Genomic DNA, 24,627 nt, shown 5'->3' on the forward strand with positions numbered 1-24,627 from the left:
TAAACAAAAAACCATTCATTATAAAATCAGAGCTTACGAACAGCCTTAAACAATTCATTCGACACGACATGATTCCCCGGAAGGAAAGCGATCTACGGTTTGCGTGCCAAGAATCCTCTCTCATTAATCTATCTAAAGCGGACAAGTTTCTTCGCACAGATAATTACGTACGTACGCGATGAAAGAGCGATATATCTTTTACGATGAAGAAGATATCAAGGGATCTTTCTTTCAAATTCAAAAGGAGAAATCACGCGTTCGTTATATCGTTTCATAGGAAAGAGCGACTTTAATAACTTTGCCATTTAAAGATTACATCGGAATTTCAAATCCTTTTGGTGCTAAGGATCAAGGAGAAATATATTAAAAAAAAAAGATCTTATAAAATTAAAAATCCTGAAATCGAATTATGAATATCGATAAATAGATAAACGTAAAAATCTAACATTAAAAACGAGATGTACATTTTCAAAATCATTCTCTCTATTTCTTCGATAAAGATCACAGATTTTTTAAAGAAAAAAAAAAAAAAAAAAAAAAAAAAAAAAAAAAAAAAAAAAAAAAAAAAAAAAAAAAAGAGAGAAAGAGAAAGAACAAAGAAAAAAGTCAAACGACATATTTAATGGTGACAATTAATAGTCCACGTGGTGAATTAAATAATACGATCAGAGTAACTAACCGAGTGTAACCTTTAAAATTTGAAATTGGTTAAGGTAAAGGAAGAAAAAAAGAGAAAGAAAAAGAGAAACACAGAAAAATAGTAGAACCAGTCTCCGTTCCTCACACCCTCTCTTTTTCTCCTTTATTGAACGTTAAAATGTCTTGTATTTGCTTATTTATATTTTTCGCTTCTCCTTGCAACAAGAGAGAGAAAAGAAATAGGTGGAAAGAGAGAGAGAGAGAGAGAGAGAGAGAGAGAGAGAGAGAGAGAGAGAGAGAGAGAGAGAGAGAGAGAGAGAAAGAAGGGAGAATAAGAAGGTGGGCCTTGTTCGAGGTGAAAGGGGCTTAAGCGTGTAGTGACGTCGATTGATACAAAAAAAAGTCGCGGAGCAACAATTGCTAGAGAAGGGAAAGACAAAAGGAGGTTAGAGTGAAAGAGAAAGAAAAAAGAGAGATAGAGAGCGCGACAGGGAGAGAGAGAGAGAGAGAGAGAGAAATGTAATAATCCATAAAATAATGCAAGGTGTAAAATCGGCGAGTCTTTTTTATAATATATCTCCTTCAATGTAAGCAAAAACAAGACAGAGAAAGAGAGAGGGAGGGGAGTAAGAGGAAGGGATAGAGTGGGAGTAAAAGAGGCCCAAGAAAAGAGCGCGAACATTTAAAATGGAGGGGATATAGTGTCGATCGAAAGGCAAAGAGTAGGGAGAAGAGTGGACTTAACGGTAAAGCCAGTGTAATCTTATAGGCTAACCATCAGAGTCCCGTGAAAGAAGAAAACTCACCGTCACTGACCACAATCGACCCTTTTTTCCGAGACGATCAAGTCGCGAACGAAGTGCAACGACGACTATGGCCGCGAAAACGGCAGCCACATTTTGCGAACTAGAAAACATGTTATATACTCGAGCGTAAACAGACGGCTATCCTACCACTGTTGTGCAGTGGACGTTGGTTAGTTAATACGACGTTAAATACAATCCTTTTGTTTACGACTATTATCTATGGTAAAATGGTCCGTTGTTTGATTAAAGAAAAATGAAATGATGTATGTTCTTTCTCTTTTACATTTTACAATCATCCAATCTCGTTTCCCCAGGTATATTTCTAACAATAGCAGTAATCTTCTACTTTCGCATTTTAACGTGGTAAACAATGGTAAACAATTTATGCTCGCATTTACGAAAGAAAATGTTTAAACGTAGAGTTTCGAATACGAATCGTTGGGTACGAAAATTATCTAGAATACTAATTACTAACTACTAGGAATAATTTCTTTCAAAAAGAAAAGATAATGTCTATATCCTAGAAATATGGGGATGTAGATCGCGCGAGTGAGCTACATTTTCGAGCTAGATATCTGTTTAGCTAAGACAGGCGATATCAAAGGAAAACCGGTTCTCTTTAATTTTAACTTATGCACTTTAAGCGGGTCGATCGGTCGTTGGTAGTGATTTTTCGATCCGGTCCAGTTGTGTCTAGGATATACTGTTATACCTTGGTCCCTGTATATCTAACTCTACTTATTTCCCGATTATGGAAGTATCGCTTACCGATCGAGATCGGACGGGAATAAGAAGGCAATGTGGAATAAAACGATAGAGTACCGGACAGCTAACTTGTCGTTATGGAAGATTTACAAGGGCAAGTTCACCTCGCTACATGTAAGAGATCGAGACGATCCAACGAACGTACGATTTCTTCTTCGGGGAGAGGGATCAAAAAAATAAAAAAAAAAAAAAAAAAAAAAAAAAGATACAAAAGTCCATAAGATTTCTCCTATTCGTTATTTTTTCTTCTCATTTTTTTCTTTTTCTCTTTAAAATAAGAAACAAGCAAGCAAATAAAACAAAAGTGAAATAAAAAGAAAATGAAAAAAAAAAGAAAGAAAAAAAGAAAAAATGTAATGCAACAAGACATGATATTTCATCGAACCTGCTGCTCTCTTGCGTAACCAGCGAGTTTCGCTGAAGGAGAGCTCGTCTGATCCGAGGTCGTGTACTATCACCGTAGAAGTTTATAATATCTAAGTATTGATTAATAAATCGGCATAATCGATTGTATCTCTATTTATCATCGATCGTTCAATTTTTATCAACCGGAAGAAAATAGTAAAATAAAGAAAACGTTTATAAGGTTAAATTAAATGAATAGTATATCAAAGATATCGAGTATCAATATATTATATATATATATATGTATATATATATATATACATATATACATATAGATATATAGAATGAAATGGTTTGAGAATATTGTAAAATAGTTAGCGAGCGACCGGCAAGGCATGAGATTGGAGTTGGCGCGCGCCACACGGGACTTTCATTATGTCGTGGCGACGATAGAGGGCCTCGGGCCCCGGACATTCGACGATCGGCCAGTGAAGGGAACGGATCGTCGTCGCGAGCCGCGTAATACCGGAGAAAATAAAACGAGAGAGTTTAAAAAAATGTCGTCAAAAATATCGTAATCGATTTGTTTACTTCCTAAAAGGGGCTCGTATACAAAAGTTCGTTTGAAAAATTTATTTTACCAAAAAAAGAAAAAAAAAAAAAAGAAAGAAAAACGAAACAAAACAAAAACAAACCAAAAAAAAAAAGGAAAAACGAGAGAACCCCGAACCTTCGTTCGTATAATAATAACATTTGGAAAAGACCCGCGCTTTCGCTCGAATTAGAGCGTACAGGGTGTACGCGATACGCTCGAGAAAGAAGAAAAGGGAAACGGTGAAGTTGAGTAGACGAGAGGATCATGAGTGCGACTCAACAAGTAGTCGTTTTCTAATCGATTCATTGACAGATGGTGTCCAACTTCAAAGGAAATAATCTTTGTTATTAGTCGGCCTGCCATGAGAAAAGCTCGTGGAGAACGAGAACGGCGATTTCGATGTCTGGTGAAGGAGATTTTTGAGAGTTTCGTAATTGTGCGATGAAAGGAAAGTGATTTGAGACGAGAGAAACAAGTGAAAAAAAAGAGTAAGAGAGAGAGAGAGAGAGAGAGAGAGAGTGAGAGAAAGAGTGTGTGTGTGTGAGAGAGAGAGAGAGAAAAAAAAGAAACAGAGAAAGAAAAAAAAAGAGAAGAAAAAAGAAAGGAAAAAGTATCATAGAGTCGTTTCGAACATCCTTCGACTTCAAGCCTATCCTGCTACGTCATCGAGACATTTTCAAGTCTCTTGGTACGCCACTGGCTCAGAAACCTCTCGTGAAAGTTTTCCGTGCTACCCGTGATACTACCGAGTGCTCCCCAAGAGTTCCAAGACCGATCATCGTGAGTCCTGATTTGTTCGTTAACACGTTTGAGGCCGGTGCCAATCGTCAATGCGATCCTGCAAACTCCTCGACGCTAGAGAAGAATGATCTTGGCGTTCGAGATCCTTTTACCCCTCGTGGGAATAATAGTCGCGGCTCAAGGCACGTATGTTTTACATAATGTTTTTTTTTTTTCGTTTTTCCATTTTTTTTTTTTAGATCCCAAGTAAACACTTATCTACCTTGTACGCGCATCACACTTGAAAGGACAAAATCAAATTTCTATTACAGGATAATGAAAATTATAACAAAATATATGAAATATTTTTTAACGAAGAAATGGATTAACGAGATCTTTCGTTTTCTTTTTTTTGTTTTTCGTCTTTCTTTATTGTTATTATTATTATTATTATTATTATTATTATTATTATTATTATTATTATTATTATTATTATTATTATTATTATTATTATTATTTCAATGTAACACCTTTTCACGTATCTATTATTATCGTTAACAATCGATCTCGACAAAATGCAAATCGAAAGCAAGGGTGCGTGGATCCTGCTCTGTTCTCTCGGTGCTCGCTCGATCGTATCTCTTCGATCGTTTCGAAGAGAGTGAGAGAAATAAAAAAAGATCCATTCGTAAAAGCTTTTGACAAATGTTTCTATTAAAAATGGCCATGCTTTGTCCCTGGGGGACGAAGAAAGGAGTGTAAGCTAACAAAACAGGTATCCGCCTACTTCGTTCTTGTCCTCGGCGATTTTCTGGTGTCTCGAGGTCACCCGGTATATATCCGCTTATAAATAAAACGCTGATCCTCTCTCTTTCTCTCTCTCTCTCTCCCCCCTCTCCCTCTCTCTCTCTCTCACACACACACGCACACGCACACACACACATTTTTTCTATCCAAAAAACAATATTGGAACCAATGGAAATAGTCTTGTATGATTTTTTTTTTTTTTTTTTTTTTTTTTTTTTTTAAAACAAAGGATCCTATTTCTCGATCTTTTTCATATATGGACTGGCCTACTTCGGCAAAACAGGAAACAGGGTTGGTTGGTGAACCCTTCTTCGTCCACCTGTTCCCTTCGTAACCTGAGTTCGAATACAATTTGAACCCCATTTCTCGCGAAACCGACAAAAGTGAAACTCGTTCGATATTTAAATATACAAAAAAATAATTAACAGTTAATCTACTATTACTTTGTACAATTATTGGCTAATTAGAAAAAGCTTTGGAATATATCGATTACCATTGTTATCAGATAAACAAATAGATATTCTTTGTCGTTCGTATCGACTTCTCCGCGTTCATCGATCGAAACGCGTTATGTCATATCTTAGATCGGTGATATTAGATATTCGTTAGGCAACTTTCATAGGAAACTTATAACGCAAGTATTACCGTAACTAAAATCTCAACGAGAGCGAATCGAAAGCAAAATTTCTTCTCTATGAAACGCATTTAAATAGTATACTATATTGTTGGTCGATCAAGATTTATTCGTTAATCGAACGCTTATTATACTTCATATGGATCACGCGTTTAACTTATAATTATAATTCGAAAAGTTTCGATTAAGGATGAAAATGATCGTTGTTGTGGATTGTTGACTCGTAACAACCGATAATAAACGCAAAACTCTTTTCCGCTAAGGCTATACTCATTCGAGTCACGCGACAATCCAACTCTCTAAAAGTAAAATTGAAAAGAAGAAGAGTAAGCTTTTACGCGAGATCTCGTTCGTGTTAAGAAATAATGTATGAATTAATTGTTACATTTTGAGGATAGAAAGAAAATAAAAGAAAATAAATAAATATGAAGAAAATAAAAAGGAAAGCATAAAATAGAAAAAAAAAAAAACAATTTAACTCTGTGACAAAGGACAGAGTGAAATTTCTAAACTTTGGTAAATCCATTCGATATCATAATGTCGTACAATTTTCGACGAAAAATTGAACATTCGTGAAAGTACGAATTGGCTATATTCCAATGTAAAATATTTTATTAACGATTCAACGATTGTATCCAACTTTCATCGAAAGTCCTCGTAAGAGTCTAATAATTCAAAGATCCTAAACGCGACGTTGAAATCCGTAATCGTTCGAGATTACCATTTTGTTATAAAATGTAGTGTAATTCGGTTTCCCAGTGAAAATTACACAATGATCATCGTCGATAGTTACCAGAACCTCGAGTACTTTCTACGTTTGCTTTAAAATCCAGAGAAGGTTGGATGGTTAACATATTGTGAGCACATGCATGTAACCTAATGGATTCCCATTTAATTTTGCTATGATATATATTCTACAAATGTGTATGTGTGTATGTGTGTCTACAAAGGACAGAAAATCGTGCTTTCGCACGGTTTCGATCGTGGCGATCGAGTCCGAACGCTTCGAATTACGAGGGCGTCGAGGTCAACTTGGCTGGTCTCTCGATTCCGACGATAGATACATATATGTGCACATATATATATATATATATATATATATATATATATATATATATATACTTATAACAACTGCTAGATCCATTGAGAGAAATGAAAAGGGCGAAAGGAAAGACTCTTAAGCTCTGGTAAGGTCTGGTAGAGAGCGTAGGTGGAGTTTTCTTCCTAACTCCCTCTCTCAAAACTGGACGTGAGGAAACGAGAAGCACGTGGTGAATATCGATAGCCATACAAAGAGAAAGAGAGAGAGAGAGAGAAAGAGAGACACGAATGATGTCGGCTGGGACAGCGGTAACATTTAACCGGGCAAAATGCAATCAGAGAATGTGAAACCCGTAAGAACGTGCACGCGTTCTGGGCGGAGCCTTCAATAGACTATTTTACTATACCTAATAATATATTATAACACAGGTGAAATTTAGATCAAACCGAGGAATATCGCTTTTTTTTTTGTTCCTTTTTTATTTTTTCTTTACTTTTTTTTTCTTCTTCTTTTTTTTCTCTCTTTTTTTTTTTTTTTTTTTTTTTTTTTTTTTTTATAGCAACTCGATTTCTCGCAATTAGATAGGATATCCTTGAAACTAGGCAAGAAATAGAAAAAGTGATCTATCGGATCACTCGGTTTTCTTATCGTACGAACGCGTTCCAATCTTTTGTTGTATAAATTATTCCTTTAGGGGAAGGGGAAAAAAAAAAAAAAAGAAAAAGAAATGAGTTCCTCCTATGGGTTCTTATTTCTAGTCACGTGCTTTCTACAGGACAACGTCATCGAGAAAAAGCCGGCTCGATTGTTATTCTAAAAAGGTTGTTTTAATTTGTACGAAGCCCAAAACCGGATCGACCTGCAGCAATATATAGATTACATATGTATATATATATACATATATATATATATATATATATATATATATTTCGCAACTATCTTTTTCTTTTCTTTCTCGAGAACGCGCCAAGCTAGGTGTAAAAAGATGTCGTAAGTCAGAAACCTGACGTGTATATGTTCTACGAAATGCCGGCTGTGGTATAATGGATTAAGAAACATGATATAAAGAAGACACACAGACTTTAAAACGACGATCTTAAAGAGAAAGAGACTTTAAACGACATGACGATTTTAAAGATCCAAAGATTCTCTTAAGAGACCTCGCGAAACTCCGAAAATCGGTATGACATTTAATTACCGATTAAAAACAAATCAAGAAGAGAGAAGTCAGTTCTTCCCAAAAAGTATCGGAGGAGGAGTAAGGTGTACAAAGATAAAAAAAAAAAAAAAAAAAAAAAAAAAAGTAAAAAAGAGAAAGATAAAAAAAAAAAATATCAACCGGTTTTCTTCGACGCAATTCGCTGTCTCCGAAGGCAGTAAAGTTCGCTCTCGGTGGCGTCGCATTTACGCAAACGCGCTGAAGTCACGTAACTTCTCGGACGATTACCTTAGTCGAAATTAGACATTCGAGAAACAATCGGTAAATATCGATAAGTACCATCTATCTTATTCCTTCACGATCGTAAACGAATAAAGATAGATCATTAACGATAAATGGTAAAGAGATATCGTGATCGTTTGAAAATAACTCCTTAATTTATTCTCGTTAATTGCAATCAATTATAAATAAGTAGAGGAAGAAAAAAGGAGAAAAAAAAAATAAAGAGAAAAGAAAGAAAAAGAAAGGTAAAGAAAAGAAAAGGGGGAGAAAAAAAGAAAGAAAGGAAAGAACGAAAAAAAGAAAAAGAAAGAAAAAAAAATAACGATTTATCGTGAGAGATCGAGTTAATTGAAAACCAAGGATATTTAACCTGACGCATATATGTTAGAATAATTACAGAGACGATTACCAAGCTATCTGATAAGTTCTTCCGACTGTAACGAACTAAACTCCTAGTGTATCGACCTCGATGACTTCTTCCTCTCTCCTTCTCGCTCTCGCGATTGATCAGAAAAAGACACGCCCACTTTCTAACTTCCTCGACGATCGTTCCTGTGCATATACATACACATAATACATATACATAATACCGTAAATACATACGTTCAAACGATTCAACTTGTTGTATACAACTCGATTATATACCCACGTTATTGGCCAACCAACACGCCCGCGGATTTATGCACCGTGTAGATTACAAAATAATTTCCACCAGCCACTAGCAAGAAGATCCCTTCATTAATTAGATAAGAACGATGAATATAATCCTCGAGATAAAGGAGTTACAAAAAAATAAGGAAAAAGAAGAAAAAGAAAAGAAAAGAAAAGAAAAGAAAAGAAAAGAAAAAAAACCACGAGAAAAAGAAGGGAAAAACTAAAAGAAAGAATATATTTTCACGAAGTACGAACGACAAATCGATTGTAACATTCGTACTAAGACAATACTTTCCTATTTAAGAATCTGAATACGAAAAGAGCTATACGGTATCGTAGTAGAACACGGTTGGCTTACGTCTTCAGACCGGTGTTATTCCTGATACCAAGCAACGCCATCGAATACCGTTATTTCGGCTTTGAGGTTTTATTACCGAGTGACCCAGACCCGTGAGACGAAGAGCGAATGCCAAAGACGCCAACCTTCTGTGAACGAGAAGACATCGGCGATCTACCTGGAAAAACATCGACCGGTTTTCTCTGGTGCCTTACCGAAGATGATTCCTTCATTAATTTCAACGATGACATATCAAATCGAAAGATCGATATTTTCTTAATGAATAATTATTAATCATTAAAGATAAATGATATAATTTAAATATTTAAACAAATAAATTATTATTTATTACTGTGTAAACGTATAAATGTATCTATCAAAGATCAATTACTTATATTGTTAGTTATTAAAAGTGAACGATCACATCTAAATACGAAAGTAAATTGTTATTTATAATATTGTCTTTTTTTTTTTTTTTTTTTTTTTTTTTTTTAAATTCATCGTTTCTCAGTAAATAACTATTAGTTATCAAAGGTCGATGATATAATTTAAATATGAAAGTGGATTATTATTTATAATATTGCCATTTAAGGTGTATCATTCCTTTTCTTTTTTTCTTTTTTCTTTTTTCTTTCTTTTTTTTGACCTATCATTTCTTAAGGAAAAATTATTATTTATTAAAAGCGAACAAATTGATCTATATAGAAAAGTAAATTATTATTGATAATATTGCCATTTTATAAATATCTACATATTACTTTCAAAAGTATTCTCAACGATATACCGTTAAAGATATTTCTCTCAACGCTGTTATCTCCATCCGGTTAAATAAAATCGTACGTTTAAAATCTACCTCTTTCTACGTGAAACTCAAAGCTCTTCTCGTAAACGTCCACACACGAGCGCATTAATTAAATCGTTCGCACGCAGAAAAGGCGAGCAGTTATATAGGCTTTGTCGTTATGAGAAGTAGAATTCTCTTGGAGAATTGAAGTCCCGGTCCAAGGAATAACGGATGCTTTCACCCTGAAGATGTTAAGGTTCGTGAGAGCAAAAAAATTAACCATTAAATGATTAGTAAGAAAAAGAAAGAAAAAACCGATCTAATATCCAAAGAAAGTTTTATCACCATAATATTTCTAAGAGCAAAAAATATACATACATACATACATACATACATACATACATACATATATATATATATATATATATGATCGTGAAATCGTATATATTTCATCTTTCTTTCGTAATGAAAAAAAAAAAATATATATATATATATATATATATATATATATATAGACACATATGTATGAAGAAAAATAAAATATATACGATCCCACGAGTGAAACTTTAAACCATACACCTTATCTAAGTTTCCACGATCTCCCTGATTCTTTCAATGCTAAGAGTTTTCAAATCCACGTGCACATCCATTAAAGCGGATCGTAAATAGTCAATTGAAAATCGTGCCAGCCGAGTTTGGTTCTATACCAAACCAAACGACAAACCTACCATTACTATTTTTCTAACGTTTCTTACTTAGTCTTTCTCAATGAGAAAAAATTAAAAAGAAAGACTGCGAGAAGAATTTCACATTGCCATATGTTATTCGTTTCCGTGCGTAGTAAGAGTACTTTAACACACACGCGTTATACCAATGTATATAAATAGGTATATACGTAGAAACATATGTCTGGACCTATGAATTACAGGCTGCTGATGGCGCGTGCCATGTTGCGTTTTTCTTTTTTCCATCACCGTTTGTCTCATTCTATACGCTATCGTTGACTTTTCCCCGTCCCCTCCTCTCGCTCCGTTGAAAAAAAAAATTTCTCAAGCCTTGACTTATAAGGTGTTCTCATTTATCCCCAAATAATTATTTTTCCTCGATTTAGTAACTTTTCAATCGTGACACGCTTCGCTTGACTTAACAACTCGCATGATCATAGTACTTACGCACTTCTTTAATAGCATATCAACGTTTCCAATTATTTTCAAAAGAAAAAAAAAAAAAAAAAAAAGATCATCGAGACATTTAAGAGACGAGAAACGCGTCCTCGTCGTGGAATTCAAATGGTGGAATTCGCGTGGGATAGCGTCCAAGGCTAATCTAACTATACTAGTCGTTCGAACATAGTCCTCGCTTTTCTCGTAGAATTATACGAAGGTTCCATGATGAACTCGGTCTTTTCTTTTTTCTTTTTCTTTTTCCCCCCTTTTTCTTTTTTACTAGTTAATGAGAAGATTCGACGTCCCTGACACGTTTGACAGTAAAAAAAAAAAAAAGAAAAAAAAAAAAAAAGAAAAAAAAGAAAGAAAGAAAAAAAAGTAATGATCGCGAGAAACGGACGTGGATAATGTTAAGTGTTAGGGAAAGGGAAAAGAACGAGACAACGATGGGATTATTTCCGGTCTTTGATTTAACGATAGTATACAAATATTTTCGTATAAATTCGGTCAAAACATTTTGTACTATTCAAAGCTAATTAATTTTATCTTTGTATGCGTTAATTTCAAAGATAATTGAAAAAAGATTGCTATAATTATCAAGATTTCACATTTAAATCGGTCCTTCTCTCTCTCTTACACACACACTCGTCATAAGATTTTGATCTTGAAATGCACGTGAAGAAATTTTATCAAACAATTATGTTTAGTTTCGTACTCGAATCGTTAAAATCCTTCTATTAAAAAAAAAAAAAAAAAAAAAAAAAAAAAAAAAAGAGAAAAAAAAGAAAAAACAATAAGCAAACAAAAAATTAATTAACACAAGAGCTAATGTTAATGAATTTTTTTTTTTTTTTTTTTATGCTGATAATAATCCACGTTGATCCATGAAATAAAAAGGAAGTAATGTAAGATCGGGAAATATTCTTAATATATACAATTCGATCGGATTATTAATAATACGTTAAAACAATTCGAAAGGTATTTCAGTAGTGCATGGAGAACACAATAGAAGATCGAACGATGGTACGGTTTCTGGAAAACAATTTTGTAGAATATGCTAGGGGTATAATAAACGGTTGCCGGAAGACAATTCGATATTTTTATTAGACTCTAATATACCCTGGAGTCCTGTTCGCGTCGACTAAACTATTGTAATTTTCTCGATTGCAGGATTGAAGTGCGGTCATCCTGCTGTGCCGATGAACGCCAAAGTGTCACTGTCCGACGAATCCTCAACAGTAGGCACCATAGCGAAATACACTTGTGATGCTGGATACGAATTATTCGGGTAAGTCATTCGTTACGAATATAAATCGATCAATTGTACATCCTATGAGAAAAGATTTTAATTCTGTGAAAGAGTAACACGCTCGTAGTTGCGGGCGTGACTAATACGTGACGGTTAAAAAAAAAAAAAAAAAAAAAAGAAAAGAAAAAAAAAAAAGAGAGAGAGAGAGAGAGAGAGAGGGAGAGAAAAAAGTGCTCTTTAAATTCCTGCACGATGACACTCACGAAGAATAAACGGCAGATTTGCCTCGTTTGACTCGAGTGAACTCAAGAAAAGGAATTATTAGCATGCTCGAAGACTAACGGTAAACGTTCAGGACGTTCGGCGCTCATCCGAGAAAATGGGAACGCTACGAGTTAGGCGATAATTAAAAATTTTCTATCGGATGAATTTCTCTTAAAAAAGAAAAAAAAAAAAAAAAAAAAAGAAAAACGAAAACAAAAAAGAAATAAAAGAAAAAATAGGGTCTCCCCCCCCTCTCCTATGCTTTCCTCGTAATTTCTCTATCGTGAGACGAGATCATCGAGATTCTTTCCGAGAAAGCGAGAATATCGTTTACTATATCGATCTATACTCTGGGTAATCGTAAAATTGAAACGTTATTATCAAGAAACATTGATGGCCGTCGAGGGATTTTAGAAAAATCAATCGTAAAAGGTTAACCATCGGATGCGTGCTCGATTCTAAATAAGGTCTAAAAACGTCGACATAGATTTTTTTTCGACTAAATACGAATCCGATCGTAAGGGGATCATGACGGTAATTAAACCGAAGAGAAATTAAAAGGGAGCAGCAATCTTAACGAGCCTAATCATGTACGTTAACGAACAAGTAATACCACCTTTTAGTTATTCCGGTTCGCACGAATTCGTAACATTTTATCGAACTATTTTTGAAATTTTTACGCAATATTTTAAGACATTTCCCATTGGATTAATCCAATGGGGTTTCGATCATTTTTATTTTTCACTCCGACATCTTATGTAGTTTCTTTTCCTTTCTTTTCTTTTTTTCTTTCTTCTTTTCTCTTTCATTAAGATATCCAACCTTTTTATTATCATAAATAACATCTGTGAAGAACTGTCTAATGAAGTCTAGCCAGCGGAAATGTGACGTCACGCTCGATCGAGACAACGTTCTATTCTCTGTTGTTCTTCTGTTATATACATATTCGACGTTAGTAACATGCGTAAGAATGCAAACCGAGTGGAACCTCGAAGTTTCGTTCGAGCATGGGGGGGAATTATCGATGCTGCTACGACCTACTACTGGCTTTCTCTCGTCTCTTTCATACTATCAACATAATCATAGTTACCTCTTTGAATGAGGAGACGGATATATCTATGAACGTGCTCTCAGTTTTTATTCCCTTGTCACGTACTCCCGGAGTAACGGTTAGATTTTTAATTGGTAATTAAGAGTTGTCTGTCCACCTGTGACTCTACGTCCATTGGTCGTCACAGGTGGTGTTAAACAACCCCATAGAATCCGACTAATCTAAAAACCGACTGACTTCGTTCAGTTAGACTCGTTTGTTCGTTCGTCCAATTAATTACAGAATTAAAAGTCTGAGCCTATCGTTTCGTACATAGAAGTTAGTAACAGTACGTAAAATGGTTGATATTCTGGAATGCAGAACTACTAATCCAGGCTGTGCCTACATGTTTTTCTATTTAATCAGAAAATTGCATCTCCCGACAAACTAGTATTCCTAAGAGTAATCTTTTTTCATTTCTTTTTTCTTTATCTTTTTTTTTTTTTTCCTTTTTTCAATTTCCTGCTTCCCAAAATTATCCCCTCCAATTGAAAATTTTCTATTTTCTTTTATTCTTGCATTTGCGGTACAATTCTATCTTCTATCTAATTTCGATTGAAGACTTTATATAATAAACGTTTTGTTTTTCGTTTTCTTCTTCAATCGTAATACCTTTTTATCGTTTTTTTAATTTTTCCATTTTTTCCTTTTAGTTATTCCTTTTTCATCTTTCTTCTTTTTCAGCACTAATACGCTTACGTGCGGTAGCCGAGGAAAATGGCAAGGCGATTTACCGTTTTGTGGTGAGTATTAATATACGACGTTTGATAATTATTGTCATTCCTTTTTGGTTCGCTCGATTTCGTATTGGCCAACTTTCTCTCGGACGATCGTCAAAAGTCAGAGAGACCCGAAGAAGAAGAAGAAGAAGAAGAAGAGACTCGCTTGAAGGGGTCATTGAACCCTTTCGAAGGAGCAAGCGGATTTTAGATCGAAGAAAACGAAATCGAATTTCGCCCGTCTTAAAATGCCAATCGGACGACTCTCCTTTCGTAACTTTCGCTGTCGTCCTTTCTTTTCTTTTTTCTCTTTTTTGTTTTTTCTTTTTTTTTTTTTTTTTTTTTTTTTTTTTTTTTTTTTTTTTACATAGAAAGCGATCACATTTTTATTATCGACGTTGCCCCAATGTCGAACTTTAACACTCCTACTTTCATTATTGGAACAATTAACATCGGTTGATCGATTCGAAAGGAGGAGGCATCCTGTTACTGTTTTTTCTTTTTCCTCTCTCTCTCTCTCTCTCTCTCTCTCTCTCTCTCTCTCTTTCTCTCCCTGCATTCCCTTCCCCCCTCTCTTTTTTCTTTTCTTTCTTCCTCTTCTTTTTCTTGATCGTTCGTGTCGTGTGAAAAAATACTTCCGGTTTCCACGAGAGACTTTCCCTTCGAAGTATAAAAAGAGATATATCGAGATTATAATAGGAATTTGTAATCGCGATTGTTGCGCCACACATTATTCCCGAACTCTCCGATAAATCCGTCTCCGTTATAAAAAAATTAAAAAAAGTCTCAATAGAATTAGGAAACAATTCGATCATTTATTTATAATATCTACGGTAATCGAAATCACGTGGCATCATCGCATATAAATACACGAACACGTGTTTGGAAAGTAAACGTAATACATAAGAAATTCTCTCGATTTAATGTTAAACTGCTAAATAAAGTAAGGGAAACTTGGAGAATAATGCGGAAGTCGATAGTAAAACTGTATAAAATTCGAACTATCCCGATGATGAAATTTTCTTTCGTCGTGCGTCGACCGGTCTCTCTCTAACTAATTGTCGTCTCGTTATTACCAAATACATCCTGCCGGTAACAAGGCACTCATCTATTAATTCTAAGTAGACGACACTTTCGGCGTTACGAACGATTAAAGAACTATTGAATAGCGATTAATAAAATTCAACTATGGTAAAGCGAGAATTTTTTTATCCTTCTTTGGAATAAAACTTAATTGATTGGATAATTGAGATAATACCGATATGGCAATTCGATTAATGAAAATAAAAGACAATGATAGACGTTTACGATGTATCGAATCGAATTATTTTCAAGATTTAATTTTCATAAATTTCATTAATACGAATTCGAACGAACAGGTACGAATGTAGCTTATCGAAAGCCAGCGAATCAATCTACCACAGTAAGAGGAGGAAACGCGGGACACGGAAATGACGGTGATCTTAGTACCGAACACGATGGCAAGAGATGTACAGAGACCTTGAGCGAACATAGTCCTTGGTGGAGGGTCGATCTACTTAAACCCTACTCCGTTAAAGTGGTCAGAGTCACGACGAGAGGTTGTTGCGGTAAATACTCATTAACTGTATAAACGATCTCGGATTCGCCCGTTCACTCGAATTGCAAACTAATGGAAATCTTTTGTTCTTAATTCCTAAGGTCATCAACCTCTTCAGGATATCGAGATACGAGTTGGTAATAGCAGCACGGAGTTACAACGGAATCCTCTTTGCGCTTGGTTTCCCGGTACTATCGGTAAGTAGGTATACCATATCGGTTTCGTATGCGGTGCTGTAATTTACGCTTTCGATTCGTTAATTCACTATACGCACATGCACACACACACACATCCACACACATAACGAACACGACGTGTTCACGTTCGACAATGCGAACGTTCTCACAAGTTGGAATATTTCGAACGAGAAGGAAACTTTTGACGAGATTAACAATGATATGAAATTATGAAAGAGAAATCTAATGAGAGTTAAGATTATAATTCTTTTCTTTTCAAAATAATCGTTAACGTCTCGTCGTTAATCAAATTCTGACAAGTCGATAATTGCAGAGGAGGGTATTACGAAGACGTTTGTATGTGCCAGAGCTTTGGTCGGTCAATACGTCTTCCTACAACTTGTCGGAGTGGAAGGAAGCTTGAGCCTTTGCGAAGTCGAAGTTTTTGCAACTGACGGTAAGAAACGATAAAAAAAAAAAAGAAAAAAAAAGAAAAAAAAAATAAGAAAAAAAAGAATAAAGAGAAAAAAGAGAAGAAAAGAAATTCGTCAGCCTTCTCGAGAAGAAAACTAATGTTTCATTGTACTTTTCAGAATTTTCGATCGACAGGTGCGCCAGTGCCGGAACACCTGCCGACGCCGATCTTGCAGCATTTAATTCAACCTGTTACGAATTCGTGGTAAAAAAAGGTGGATCCTTTCAAGAAGCCAGAACCTATTGTCGAGCACGTGGTGGTGATTTGGTTCATGGTTTTCAGGTGAAATGAATTTTTCCGTCGAACGAAAAAACTCTCGAATTACATACATTTGTATTTGCTTAAGAAAAAATTTTCTCTTTTTATTCTATAGGGCATTTCGCCGATATTCATTCTAAACAACTTAGAAAGGCGAAAAGACAAGTTGAAGACACAATTGGTATGGATAGGAGCACAGAAGGAACCATTGATAACAGCTAGAACTTGGCGATGGGTTGACGGTAAGTTTCTTAATTTTGTTGCAACTTTGTCTTTCCATTTTACCATTTTCCCCGGCAAATCGTCACATTTTTTCCCTTCTCACGATTAAATACACGAAGAACATTCGTGAGAATCGGGACACGGGGAAGTCGAAGTTGAGTAATCGAAGGAGAGGAAGAATCGTCCAAAGCCGATCGATTCGACACGGTTATTATCGAATAATTACGTTGCCTGAGAATCGCTCTGTTTCGTTATTATCATGACGTTGATTGGTAAATGATCAGGATTACATTTGTAAATATCGTATTAGCTCATACCTGATGTAATAGTCAATGTGATCTATCAGCTGACTCTCGTACAATCTCGAGTATCGATAAATAGAACGTGAAAGTTATTAATATGACGAAATTAACCGGAAGTTAGATTGAAGACGTCGAGGTGCACGTTGCTAAAGTTAGAATTTCTTTCGGAAATAAACTCGTTTGGAATGCATGACAACGGCTACGACGAGGAATATGAAACGCGCGATAAATATGGCGAATGCCTGTTATTATTCCAGGCGAAGTCGTGCAGAGACCGTCTTGGGGAAAGGATCAGCCGAATAATTACAACGGTGAGCAAAACTGCGTTGTGCTGGACGGCGGTCGTGGTTGGCTTTGGAATGACGTTGGTTGTAACCTTGACTACCTTCACTGGATCTGTCAAAGCAGTTAGTGTCTTAAAAAATTTTCTATTACTCTCGATTTCGAATACAGGTATTACGAATAAAATATCATTTTTATAGGGCCGCCACTTTGCGGTAGTCCAGAAAAATTGGAAAATACGACGATAATTGGTACGAAAAGAGTAATAGGATCGACGATAGAATACACTTGTCCCGAGGGTCACATGCTGATTGGCTCGAAGACACGTACTTGCGAATCTAGCGGATTTTGGAGCGACACACCTCCGACCTGCAAATGTAAATGTCTTAAACAGGGAGTAAGGGAGGGAACGAGGGGAAAGCAAAGAAAGAGGCAAAAAAAAAAAAAAGAGACGAAAAAAAAAAAAGAAAGAAGAGAAATAAGTAAAGAATCTTGTAGAATTAAAGTCACGTAGGAGAGAGTGAGTTTCGTTCGTATTTTCAGTCGTCGACTGTGGCCCCTTACCCGAGCTGGACAACGGAGTGATCACGTTATTAGAAAGCAGAACGACGCATGGTGCATTGGCCGATTATGCTTGCAACGAGAATTATACGCTCGTGGGTGACACGAGACGAAGATGTGGTGACGGGGGTATTTGGAGCGGACATAAACCACAGTGTCTGTGTGAGTAGATTTTTTCTTTTTTTTTTTTTTTTTTTCTTTCTTTCTTATCTTTAACATACTCGATTGGCACAAGGACAACGGGTTTTTAAATGCTACGATGAAAATTCCAGTCGATTGGTGTCCAGAACCGCCAGAGGTGAACGGTGGATTGGTCGCGTTAACCGGAAGAAGAGCTGGCTCAACGGCAAGTTATTCCTGTCAAAATGGATTTATCTTATTTGGTGACAACGTAAGTTATCGATATGATTGTCCTCCTGAAAAGGAGACGATATCAGAGCTTTTATCCTTACGAATTTTACGAATTTTGAAGGTTCTAACTTGTGACATTGGAGGTGAATGGTCTGGCAAGGCTCCTCAATGTCGTTTCGTCGATTGCGGAACACCCGCACAAATTGAATTTGGTACTGTCACTCTTCTCAATGGCACTACCACCGTCGGAAGTTTAGGGGTTTATGCCTGTCAGGATGATTATTGGTTGGTCGGTGAAGGAAAACAGGAATGTACTAAGGAAGGAAAGTGGAGTTATGATACGCCATCCTGCGAATGTAAGTTTGTCTGTCTGTTTCTTTGTTTGTTCGTTTGTTTTTCTTTTTTTTTTTGAAAATCCAAATAAAATGAAAAGAAACAATTGGACCGATCCAAATAAAAATACTAAGGCAATTGTATCGGGGAATATGTTAACAGTGATAACGTGCGAGGAACCGGAAGTACCAAGTGGAAGTTACGTCATCGGTTACGATCTAAACGTTCACAGCGTGATAGAGTACCATTGCGAGACCGGATATCTCCTTCATGGAGAAGCAACGCATACTTGTGGAAAGGATGGCGAATGGACTGGAGACGTACCTACTTGCGAATGTAAGTTATTTGTTCCTATGTTCTATGAACTGTTAAACAAGACAAACATTCGGGCTATATATATATATATATATATCGTTATAAATCTCTCGTTATTACGACAGATATAGACTGTGCCAAGGTTCTACCCGTATTGAACGGTGCTGTGGAATATGTTAACGGTACGACTCACCTTGGAAGTGAAATAACTTATGGTTGCACCAAAAACTATCGATTGAACGGCGTTTCTAGAAGATATTGCTTGGACAACGGACAATGGAGCGATGCCACGCCAAAGTGCGAAGGTAAAATCTTAATGATTAATCGAATATAAATGTCATTTATAAAAGAATAACAATTTTATTATAAACTTATAACACTTTTTGTAGAAATTCGATGTCCCGAGCCAATTTTAGCGGAGCATGGTATTCTTTCGGTTACCGGAAACGATCGAATGTATGGAAGAACATTGATACGTACTGGGACAGCTGAAAATTCAAATACCGGGGCGACTTCTTACAAGATCGGTGCACTGGCTAAATACAGATGTGAAAGAGGTTACAAGGTTGTCGGAGAACCACTGTCAACCTGCGAGGATAATGGAAAGTGGAGTGGCGAGGTGCCACAATGCGTCTGTAAGATACGATACACGATACCTTTCCGACACATAGCCTTAACTTTTCGTTTCGAGACACTTGATACATGTCATACGCGACTCCATAGTTATATAAGTAAATAAGAAAAGAAAAAGACATACGAGCTAAGAGTATTTGAGATAAACCATTGCAAAGTTCTATCTTTTTGTAGACGTCGATTGTGGAAAACCTGAACAAATACAACATGGCCGTTATACATTAACATCGAACGCTACGTATTATGGGGCTGCGGCACTTTACGAATGCGACGGAAACTTCGAATTGGATGGTTTCGCTAGAAGATTATGTTTGGAAAATGCCACTTGGAGCGGTAATACACCCGTTTGCCGAGGTAAACATAACGAATACGAATGGAAGTTTTTCAAACGAGTCATATAAATTGTCAATATTAAATCATTCACAAATATTATTTCCTTTAATTATCTTTATCTCTTTATATAGAAATCAGATGTAGAGATCCAGAAAAGGATGGTGTCCTATCGACTCAAGTATCAACTCATAGCGTCGGCGGTGTTGCTCATTATAGTTGTCCAAAAGGTTTCTATATGGAAGGCAACGAAACAAGATTTTGTTTACAAAATGGTACCTGGAGCGACACAACTCCCGCTTGCTTTTGTTAGTACATAAATAATCGTATATAACCGATCGTTCGATCTCAATGTTTATCATCGCATTATTTTTGTATTTAGCTATCGATTGTAAACATCCAGGACCGATAGAGAACGGAAGAGTGATAGTAGTAAATGGTTCCACTACTTACGGAGGTGCAGCTGAGTATCACTGTCTTCCACAATTCGAACGAGTGGGACCTTTCCTCAGGAAATGTTTGGACACGGGTTATTGGAGCGGAGACGAACCTAAATGCGAGCGTATGTTGGATCAATGTTTACATTTCGGAGCTCTCCTTGAACCATCTTCCTATTAATCACGATATTAGCTCGTGTAGATACGTACATACATACATACATGCATATATATATATATATATATACGTCGTCAGTCTATTATATCTACATGATTATTAATGATTATTAATAATGACAAATCATATATAAATGTTTAGTAATGACGAACGAAGTTGCCGAAGCTCAAGGAGTTGGTACGAGCGTTGGTATAGGAGCTGCGGTTATCATCTTCATCCTGATCATCCTAGGATTGGTATACTTAAGACTGTGAGATTCGTTGATTCCACGAAACAATGATTTAATTTGATTAAATAAAATAATAGAAAGAAAATTAACTTATTTACTTGTATTATTATTATTATTATTATTATTATTATTATTATTATTATTATTATTATTATTATTATTATTATTTCAGACGAAAAGCTACACCCGTGAAGAACACAGAAAACGTTCAAGCGGCTGAAAGGAAGGAAGATCAAAACGCAGCCGTTATGTCTTACGCGACCTTGAACGATGGGACGCCTAGTACGATGTACGAAAATGTACCGGAGGACGGTCTTTATGATAATCCGTATAGCATAAGCGGCAGTATGTACGGGTAAGTTAAATTATCGTCATTATTTTTTTTTCTTTTTTTAATTTATTCTAAAAAAAAATAAGTAAGAAAAAAATTAATAATAATAATAATAATAATAATAATAATAATAATAACAATAATAATAATATTGCAGATATGGAAATACCCGACGAGTGTACGGTAGAACAGGTCATTACGAGGCTGAACCAATATCGAATAGAAACGGCATTACGATCAATGGCGTCTCCGTACGATAGTTTATGTGAAACAACATCCTCCTGTATATTTTTTTTTCTTCTTTTTTTTTCTTTTCTTTTCTTTCTCTTTTCATTTCCGAAGAAAAATCTCTCCCCTTGATGATGCTTTTTCTTCATTTTATTGCGTACATATACGCAATGATATTTCAAGGTTACGACCTTAGATGTACAGGATTTCAGAATTTGGTACGTGATAGGGTACCCAATTCACCTTCGCATTATTTATATTATCGCAATTCGATATCAAGTCGATACGTGTAAATAAACAGTGAGTTTAGTTTAAGAGACATTAATTTCGATGATTTTGAATTCCATACGATGATTGATAAGAACGATACGATTATGAATATATTTCATATCATTTTTTTTTTTTTTTTTTTTTTTTTTTTTTTTTTTTTTTTTTTTTTTTTTTTTTTAGTGCATATATATCCTTTTGTTTATAAAAAAAAATTTTTTAAAGTAAAAAAAGAAAATAATAATAATAATAATGATAATAACGATGAACGTCGAACGTATGTCCGAAATTTGTTTGAACGTTCGAAGAAATAAGAAAAAAGCCAGAAAAAAAAAAGTGAAATCGATCGTTCGTTCGACTACTTTCGAAGCATCGATTACGTAATTACATTTGTATGATTCTGTATATAAAATTGTTCCAATTATATAGAATTCATTGTTCTTATAGAATTTAAGCAACACGTTGTAGTATAAATATATCTATACGTACGTCGAGATTACGTTTTTTGTTGTTTTTTTTTTTTATTTTTTTTTTTTTTTTTTTCTTTTCGATCAAATGCGAATAAAGAATCGACGAGTTTGTTTTGAATGCGGCCTTTCTTTTTTATTCCAAACGAAGTATTAAAAACAAAGAAAAAAAAAAAAAACAGTCATTAAGAAGAAGAAAAAAAAAGCATAATAAAAATTATATAGAGGTTATAGAGGTTATATACGATGCAAAAAATAATTAAAAATTAAATATAAATGTAGATTAGAAATTGATCAATGGACGTACGAAGTTGCTAAAATGAGTTAAGAATTCTTCTTTCTTGAACACTGAACACCAAACACCGATCTTCATTTTTCAATGTTCACTTTGACGTATAAAACCGAAAACGTATTGGCGGGAAGTACTGTTGAAAAAGCGTTTTACGTTTTGAAATAAATTTCCGAGGAAATTTAGTTCAATCGTCGTGCTGCAGATGGCGTTATCTATCCTAAAGTCATACACTCAATTTGTTTGTTATATTTCTTCATTTAAAAAGAGAAAAAAGAAAAAAGAAAAAAAAAACGAAAAATCCCATCTATTAAAACTCGATATGGAAACAAGAATTAACGTGGTATATTTTATCAGAACAGATCGTATCCAAATATGGTAATGAACTTTCCAACGAGAGTACCATGTTCCAAGTATGGTGAAACGAAGAACTACCATTCAGGATCGTAACTAAAGATTTCGTACCCTTACCTTTATACATCAACCGATATAAACATTTTTCTTTTTTTCTTAAATTAAAAAAATACTGAAATAACATACGTCTTAATTGAACATTGATAAATCATTATCTGACGCGTCATATTTAAATTCGTTGATTATTCATTCATTATTACTGCTGAGACGATGATAATTCGAATTAATTTTTTACAAAGTAATTATTTTGAAAATTCGACAGCTCGTGATTGTTGCATTTGATTAAAAAAAAAAAAAAAAAAAAAAAAAAGAAAGAAAGAAAAAAGCAATTAAAAAGAAAAAATAATAAGCCCCTTCGAAAAAAGTTGTCACTACGTTGTTTCATAAGTACATAGCCATAAAATTCTGATGGTTCTTCAGATGGCGTTAGTAGTCCGGGTGTGGTGAATAAACTGCAGAGTGACGAGTGAGGTGACTCATATTGTTCAACGACGCTCTTTGCCTTTCTTGTATTCTTTTCTCGTTAATATCAGGTAAGTTAAAATTTGTTCTTATATTTTTACAATATTCCAAACGATTGAGAATTCTTTTTAACACAATATAAACATATAATTTCTATCCCAAAATTGTGTAACGATAGATTTCTATCTGCATACGTTCGTACAGCCATTATTATTTCGTATTATACGATCTTTTAATGTTTCTTCGATTTTTTTTTTTTTTATCGCCTCAAGATTATTAAGAAATAAAACGAATATTTGATGTGTCTTTGAACTAATATTATTTTGTTCCATTATTTTGTATTATCATTCGATGAAACGAAATTTATACGAGACTTTAGCAGCATGAAAATGACAATGCAGTGCAGTATATAGCGATAAAAGAACCAGATGTATAAATCCAATTTAACATATTGCTATAACGATTAAAAAAGTAATATAGTTACGAACGAATGATAGAAGTGACTAATATTTTGTAATAAAATATAATTAATCTCTTTAAAAATTCAATGAAATATGGTGCTAGTTGTTCAATGAAAATTATTTTATGTCGCAATATGATTTCGTAAAATCCTATATGATTTATTTCGTATTATTTGAAATTTCCAAGTACAAGTAATGGTTAGGTAAAAATAAATGTTTGTTATTAATTTTTTTTCTCACGGATGAAACGAATCAAGTTTTGAGATAAGCGTTGAGAAAAAAGTGTTGAGTTTAATGCCCTCGTAATCGTGCGCTCGTGCAAGTCATATTATTTTTATCCCAATTTCGGTCGCGTCCAAATTTCCTGAATTAATTATCCGAAAATAAATAGCGTCGATAATGGTGTCTTGGCAAAGTCGCATAGGAGATATATAAAAAGAAAAATCCACGTTAACAAATAAACTTTGTCAAATTGTATAATTGTGCTCGATTATTAATAATTAATTTATGATATTAACGTAACTACGTATGATTTTTTTTTCTTCAGTCAGTCTCAAAATGTCTGCCCGTAAAACAGCAGGCCGCCGGGCAACTACAAAGAAGCGTGCACAGCGTGCAACGTCTAATGTATTTGCAATGTTCGATCAAGCACAAATCGCAGAATTCAAAGAAGCATTCAACATGATCGATCAGAATCACGATGGATTCATAGACAAGGAAGATCTTCACGATATGCTTGCCTCGCTTGGTAAGTAACAGAATCCTGCATTCGAGCAAATATATAAACGAATAACTATTATATTATATCAAGTATTTATATATTTTGTAGGTAAGAATCCCACTGACGAATATTTAGAAGCTATGATGAACGAAGCACTTGGTCCAATCAATTTCACAATGTTTCTAACCTTATTCGGTGAGAGACTTCAAGGTACCGATCCTGAGGATGTTATTAAGAATGCGTTTGGTTGTTTCGACGAAGAAAACACT

At 34.8% G+C, this 24,627-nt stretch overlaps 3 protein-coding genes across 5 annotated transcripts in view; 2 read left to right on the forward strand and 1 right to left on the reverse strand.

Moving 5' to 3' along the window:
* Positions 1-22,518, reverse strand: part of LOC124951700 — a 33,198-nt gene extending 10,680 nt beyond the window's left edge. Inside the window, exon 1 of one of the 2 annotated variants that reach the window (XR_007101674.1) lies at positions 22,319-22,518. The gene's annotated coding sequence lies outside the window, so the exon portion shown is untranslated. Of the gene's footprint in view, positions 1-20,327; positions 20,445-22,318 lie in introns of those variants that run through there. The other variant, XR_007101675.1, reaches the window with a different exon arrangement.
* LOC124951695 (sushi, von Willebrand factor type A, EGF and pentraxin domain-containing protein 1) lies at positions 927-24,292 on the forward strand. Of its 2 annotated transcripts, XM_047500488.1 has the most exons (24): positions 929-4,073; positions 11,906-12,023; positions 14,023-14,081; positions 15,437-15,646; positions 15,738-15,833; positions 16,147-16,269; positions 16,406-16,569; positions 16,661-16,787; positions 17,327-17,476; positions 17,552-17,728; positions 17,895-18,074; positions 18,185-18,303; positions 18,385-18,619; positions 18,759-18,932; positions 19,037-19,216; positions 19,301-19,546; positions 19,719-19,898; positions 20,009-20,182; positions 20,257-20,436; positions 20,631-20,739; positions 20,891-21,073; positions 21,207-22,746; positions 23,135-23,247; positions 24,185-24,292. In XM_047500488.1, the coding sequence occupies exons 1-22, from the start codon at positions 4,016-4,018 to the stop codon at positions 21,307-21,309; spliced, it is 3,345 nt and encodes a 1,114-aa protein (XP_047356444.1). In that variant the 5' UTR covers positions 929-4,015; the 3' UTR covers positions 21,310-22,746; positions 23,135-23,247; positions 24,185-24,292. The 2 variants fall into 2 exon arrangements, with proteins under 2 accessions (XP_047356445.1, XP_047356444.1); XM_047500489.1 differs by lacking the exons at positions 21,207-22,746; positions 23,135-23,247; positions 24,185-24,292 and having other exon boundaries at positions 927-4,073; positions 20,631-20,725; positions 20,891-21,067.
* Positions 23,135-24,627, forward strand: part of LOC124951707 (myosin regulatory light chain sqh) — a 2,227-nt gene continuing 734 nt past the window's right edge. The window contains exons 1-3 of the mRNA XM_047500511.1: positions 23,135-23,247; positions 24,185-24,385; positions 24,467-24,627. The exon at positions 24,467-24,627 is cut by the window's right edge and continues 53 nt beyond it. Of these exons, the coding sequence (XP_047356467.1) occupies positions 24,196-24,385; positions 24,467-24,627 (351 nt within the window). The 5' untranslated portion in view covers positions 23,135-23,247; positions 24,185-24,195. The remainder of the gene's footprint in view (positions 23,248-24,184; positions 24,386-24,466) is intronic.

Source organism: Vespa velutina, chromosome 9 (genome assembly GCF_912470025.1).
Source record: "Vespa velutina chromosome 9, iVesVel2.1, whole genome shotgun sequence".
Classification (NCBI taxonomy): domain Eukaryota; kingdom Metazoa; phylum Arthropoda; class Insecta; order Hymenoptera; family Vespidae; genus Vespa; species Vespa velutina.